Raw genomic sequence first — 6641 nt, forward strand, 5'->3', positions numbered from 1 at the left:
TTTATTTCTACATGTAATCGAAACAACTGATTGTCAAAGACAGCATTTGATGATTTGCTTGTTTGTAAGCGAGAGTCATTATCACAGCTAGAAGTTAAAAGTGTTTATTTTTGCTAGTAACATAAAAAGTACCAATGATGTGAATAATATATCCATAGGATGATTTAACATATGACATATTGGGTGTTCCTGGCAGATTTTAATTATAACAATTTGTACATTTATAATGAATGCTCTTTTTGATGTAAAAGTTGGGATTTTTTTTCTTCTAATATATAACAAACCTTCTTTCTGAGTTGATTTTAGCTTTTCTAGCCTCCTAATTAACCTTTTTAATTTAAATATTATTTTTTTTTCAGCCAGCTAGTGAAAGTAGTTGTTGTAAAACTGCATCTTGATTAGCTGTTTTTAAAAAATCCCAAACTGTAAGGACTTCAGAGTGCTTGGATGGTAATGGTGTCAGTATCGGCTGGGTTGCCTTTTCAAACCCAGTGCTGCTTTCATAGAATGAATGAGTAAAAGGCCACTGTGGATGTTTGTGGTTGATTCATATTGGTGATGTATCTATGTAGTAGGTGAGGTGAGGTTAGCTGTAAAAAGTACACTTTCTGCTTTTGGTCATCAATAGGGCTGGGGGCTGTTTTAGTCACAAAGTTGATGCACTTTGCTTGAAAATTGTGTTCAACTTACAACTGTGAAAACCAAAATATAAATTAACAAAATGTAAGTGATAGAATCTTTCAGTTAAAATATGTATGTAGTGTTTATCATGCTGCATTTAAATATTAATTTTTTGTTGTGCTAGCAGTTTTGAAAAGTTTTACGATGGTTTTTCAGAAGAAATGTGGAAACAGTATTTCATTATGAATTTTCTGTGTTTATCCTCAATTCCGTCTGTATTTCTTGGCATATAGGAAAATAAACAGCAACCTGGAAACTTTATTGGATGAAAACAAGGTCTAGATAAGATTTCTAACCAAACTCCATATTTGCGGTGAAAATATTCAAGAGTTTGTGGCAGCAAGTGTTGCAGCAAGTTCTGTTGCAGCAGTTGTCCGACAGGAGAACTGTTGCTGTGGCAGGACTTCCCCGTGGGCTTCGTAGAAATGTGGTGTATTGTGTTACTGCAGTTACCTGCAGTCTGACCACCCCACAGATGGAGGTGTGTATTGCCGTCCCCGACCAGCCTCTAACAGAATTCAGAGAAGGCAAGTGATCAAGTGTAGCAATGGTTCCCCCACACCTCCTAACTGAAGTTAAAGCTGGTGCCAGTGGTACTGAGAGAATAAAAGGAAGCAATTGCACTTTCTTCCTATTGCATTGAATACCCAAGCAAAGACAACTCTTACATGCTGCCTGTAGCCTAACTGGCCTTAGAAATTCTATAAAATCAGTTTTTGTCCAAGTTAAGCGAGGAAATGTAAGGCCAGGTTGCTTTTCCTGCTATCACTTGATAGGCCGCTCTTTTCACTTATCAAGAAAAGCAATTATTTTTACATAGGTCTAGTATACATTTTATTATCATTATGTATATAGCATTAGTATGTTTGAATATATAAGCTTGTTCAGTTGCAATGCATGTTTTAATTCTGATGTTATTTTCAATAGTATGTTGTTCAGATAATGTTGCTTGCAATTGACCAAAATACAACAGTTTAAGATGACTTCTAGATGAAATAAGCTGATGTTAATATTTGGTCTAGTGCTTGAATTTCCTTCCATATTTCAAGAAGCCAGACAGTTGCATAGAAAGTAGTATCTTCTCAGTGTAGCAGAATATCTCACAGCACATTTAGCTTTAAATTTAATCTGCATTTTTAAATACTTTTTTCAGTAGTAGTTAGCCATGAGAAGTAGTTGTTGGTGATACTTGGGTGCTCTTGATTTCTTTACTTTGAGTTAATAGGAACAGCATCGTGCTGTGATGAAGAATCTCGTATTGACCCCAACCACATTAGTCCAGCAGTCATACTGCAATGGGTATCAACAGTGCAGGAGCAATGATATTAAACAATAATAATATCTATTGAATTGTTGTTGACAAATAGATACTGGCTGAAGTATATAATTAGGTGATCTGTCAGTAATTGTGAAGCATCGTCATAATGTAATGCAAAGTTACAGTATAGCAATGACAGCAGAGGGGAAAAGGGATGTTGATTGGATGTAAACTGATTAAGAAGCCCTCTTGGAATTGGTTGTTCCGGCCATCCTTGTCCTATCATGAAAGGAGGAGAGTTCAGTAATGGTTTAACTACAATTAAATCCCTCCCCTTTCTTTATGGAAACTCAACTGTAGGCATTTCAGCATTAGCCTAAACAATGGTTTTGAATATGTTAAGCCCTTAACAATTAGGGAGCAGTTTGGGGCATTGAATAATGTGGAATGATGCAATTGAACCTGACAGCTTCAACAGTCAGCCTACTCATGGGACCCAAAAGTTGTTCACACTTGGTTTCATCTCTCATCACACGCTGAGTATTAAAACCTTACTGGTGTGGAGCTAAGACAGAAATGAGGCTTGTTATCAGAAAATACTTAATAGCATAAAACTTGAAAGGAACAGGGGAATAGGCATGCTTCTTTAAAGGTTCTCAAATTTTTGAGACCTAATCTAATTGTATATAGCTAAGTATTGTCTCACTTTACTTCCCTTTGCGTTTTTTTTTGCTAAAAGACCATGTAATTTTTGCAATGAAGAAGCTGTTTTCTCTGGAAATACAAGTGAATGTCCAGTTACGAATGCAAATAGTTGTCAACTTGGCAAACTTTATAGTGATACTGTTACAATAAAATATCATTTTGGAGTGATGCAAAAAAATATATTATTATTTCAAATATTTAGAGGATATTTGTATATATGAGTTAAATTTAGTTAGCTTCTAAGTCAAGTTCTTTAATTAGAAGAATATACTTGTACTTGTGTTCTGTAGAGGAAGTGTTTTTAAACATCAATCAAGTATCAATCATTTATTCTTATTGCGCTCAGGCTTTCTGTGAATTACAGTGTATCTTCCTTCTGTGCTGCTCTGCTGCTTATTGCTTTCCTGATTTATTGAATGTGCCATAAATGAAAGCAGTGTATTATATACCTCTGGATGGGCTTAAATCCATCTGCTAAAATTTTCAGGAAAATTTGCTGCCTTTTTGAAATAAATACTTAGCAGTCTGTTATTTTATTAGTTCATACATTTTGATAGTGTACCGTGTTGACTGTTTGAATAGAATAAGTTGAAATAAAGAATACTGCAGTTATCTATGTTCTGCATTTTAGAACATGTTTCAGTCCTATGACCTTAATATGTATGGACAGGATGATTGCGCATTTTTAATAAATGCTTGCTACAGCTTGTTTCGACTGTGACAGAAACTTGAAGCTCCTGTTTCACTTTTAAATAATGTACCACTCCTTCACCTCCTCTACTTTTCTGTCAGATGAAGTCGTCACATATAAAGCTTCACAAATCGTTATTCTTGTCATTTTACATTCCTATTTCAAATCAAGTATTTAAAAAGTTTTTTATTTACCTCCAGATTACCTGGGCAATTTTCTTAATGTGACTTTTTCCTTTGAGAGTTGCATAGGATACATGAGGGCACTAGAACTTTTGTAGTTCCAACTTGTTGTAGGACACCTTTACTATTATTTTAAAGTATAAACAGGGGTTAAATTTAGGGTAAACCACCACTTGTGAAAAAACTCAAGTTCTTAGGTATTGTTTAAATCATGCTAAGTCTTTTGATCTGTTATATCAACCCACTTAGCAAACATTGTTTAATTCCTTTGATGTTGTCTGTTTTGTGATGTGATGGTTACTCAACAGACTTTAGCAACTCCTTTTAGGATACTTAGATACTTTTAGAAAGTTCTTAAAGCTATTTGGGCATGTTTCAGTCAAATGTATTCTTGCTGATTATAGCTGCCTTGCCATCATAATTTAATAGATAGTTGTTGCACAATTTTAGGCAGCCTTGCAGTGAATTAATTACACAGAGTATAGCAGCTTCTGTGTCAGACTTAAGCTATATGCTTACTAGAATTTGGAGAAATCTTATGTGGACATTCTAAAACTAAACAGAAATAAAGACTTGGTGTATATAGTTTTTAAAGAAGCACAAACTGTATTAGGAGAATTCACAACCTCGACCATTTTGTTTAGATAAAGTATATTTATATTTATCATAGAACAATCTCTTAGAGATGGAAGCAAATAATTGTTCAATTTTGTAGTATTCCACTCTGTAAGGCTTCTTCAATGAAAGGAGGTGACCAAAAAATGACGTTGTTTTTGAAGTTTGTTTCATTTTGGAGAGGAAACCGGCTGAAGGTTGCTACTGAATGACAGTAGTGGTGTTGGAATCATGCGATAGGTGTTTATTAAGGAAAACAGCAGAAGCTGTGCAGTATTGCTGCCTTCATCAGTAACTGTCACAATACTAATATCTGCTGTATTGCTGAAAGCTGTTATACCTGCGTAGGTGGAAATGCTTGCATTACTTTAAAGATTTACAACTAATTCAGATTAATTCTACTAAAGACATGCAATTATTAAAAAAAATTTAATGAAATAACAGCCATATTTGAAGTAAAACTGTGGTTCCACATCTAGTGATCTTGCACATACCTTTAAACTGAAAAGGGAAAAAAAGCTGATCATCGTTAAGTAATTGCTTGTGGCTTTTTCTGACTTTGTGATAGTAGAAGAATGTAAGTATCAGGCACAATTTCTCACCAGTATATAGTAAATAAAGCATCATTGAAAACAGTTGTGTGAATTCATAAAAGTCCATTCATCAAATTTAATATGTTGGCTGAAAGCCAAAACTTAATGGTAGTGTGTGATTCTTTCCAGAGACATAGTTTATACTCTGTAATATTTTGATGTAATAACCAGGATGTTTCCCCTGTCTCTTGTGTGCAGTTACACATGTCAAAATGTCCCACAAATTGAGTTCCTTACTGTTCACCTTCTTTTTTCATTTTAAAAAAAGTTGCCTTTGTAAAGGTTGTTTACATTTTCTTAAAAGATTTATTCTGAAACTGGTGATATCCCACGTTGTGTCTCTTCAGTTTTTCTCTCTCCCCCTCCCCCTCCATATTGCAGCCTTTTCTTTGTTCTGAAATAATTTTTTAATCAGGTAAGAAAATGCCTTTTTAATAAGCAGCCAGCCTTTTTTTTTTTTTTTTTCCCCTTTGGTTGCCTGTCTCTGCAACTCACCATTTGACACAAATCTTTTCTTCGAAAGAGCAAACGCATAAGCAGCCAAGGAAGAAGGTATTTTTATTGCATTGGATTATGCAAGATTTTGGCCGGCCTCCTTAGCTTCATCTGTTTAAGGGTTCATTTTCGCTTGTTTGGCACAAGTCCCAGCAGAGACCTTCAGAATTGTGGTTAGCAACATGAATGAACACAAACTTTGGGAGCTCTTCAATAAGTAGAGCTGGCCAACTGCCAAAAATACAGTTCCTTATATGGGGTCAGGGCAAAGCTGTGATTCCGAGAGCCCCCTATTGTATAGAAAACATACTTGTAATGGCTGTTTGCGTTCTTTAAAATAAAAACAAAACAAAACAAAAAAACACCAGGCTTCCAAGTCTATCAAAATAGGAAGTAACAAAATAGTGTGCAGGTTTTACTAATGACGGAGTGGAGCAAAGGAAATATGGCTCTGTGTAGTTAAACTATAGAGCTGAAAGTTGGACCTTTTGACCTCCACAGCCGGCTTGTGATGTAAGGAACCCAAGCATTTGTGAGACATCTGTTGTCTACCTGCCCTTATTTTGTAAATGGTTTAATAAGATTAAATAATTAGTAGGATAACCACATGGTCTCCATGCTACTAAGTCCTAGCATTGAGGGCATACTTCAGGATTGCAAGGAAGTTTACCCATCCTGTTACATGGTGGTGGTTTTAAAATGCGATTTAGGTATCTTTAATATTTGCTGCAGTGGTTGTGTTGTGAAGGTTTTTTTATTAACAGTTCTTGCCAACAGCGAGTAAAACACACTTAATTAACCTGATATATTTTTGAAATACAACAATTCTATTTCTATACTCACAAATGGAAAGTGTATTTTTTTTTCCCTTGTAAATACATAGTTTTTAAGAACCATACAGCTTAAAAAGAATCAATAATTATGCATTAGGAAAGATACTTAAAAACATGTTTAGCACACCCCCCTCTGCTTAAAAAACCCAATCAAACAAAAAACCAGAATTCAAGTTTTAATTGATTTCTTGCAGGCAAACACCCTACCTGGATCTTCTCTCGGTCTGCCTGCTTCCCACATGTACGGCAATAGGCTGAATCCAAATTCAGCAATGGCAGCACTTATAACTCAGTCTGAAAACAGCCAAGCAGGTAAGCTTTCCACTGCTGGTGACAAATGTGCAACTATACAGACTTAAGTATTTTTAAAAAATATTTTAAATTTTGTTTTTTAACTCTGCTTGTCATTTGGTTATTAAATGTCTGTATAAAGTTATGTGTTGGAAGTAAATTCTCAGTTCTGCAGAAGAGTGCGGGTTTTCTTCCCCTATTTCTTTCTGTTTTCTTTTTTTTCTTCCTTTTTTTTCATGTCTTTTTTTCTTTTGGTGTCTGAAATGTAAATGTTTAAGCAGAGCCTTCAGCAGGCAG

The 6641-nt window shown here is 34.9% G+C and overlaps 1 protein-coding gene across 1 annotated transcript in view; it reads left to right on the forward strand.

The window, feature by feature from the left end:
- MLLT10 (myeloid/lymphoid or mixed-lineage leukemia (trithorax homolog, Drosophila); translocated to, 10) overlaps window positions 1–6641 on the forward strand; it is a 125578-nt gene that overhangs the window by 102031 nt on the left and 16906 nt on the right. Inside the window, exon 14 of the mRNA XM_010007014.1 lies at window positions 6248–6365. Coding sequence (XP_010005316.1) covers window positions 6248–6365 — 118 coding nt within the window. The remainder of the gene's footprint in view (window positions 1–6247; window positions 6366–6641) is intronic.

Source organism: Chaetura pelagica, unplaced genomic scaffold (assembly GCF_000747805.2).
Source record: "Chaetura pelagica isolate M959 unplaced genomic scaffold, ChaPel_1.0 scaffold17, whole genome shotgun sequence".
NCBI lineage: Eukaryota > Metazoa > Chordata > Aves > Apodiformes > Apodidae > Chaetura > Chaetura pelagica.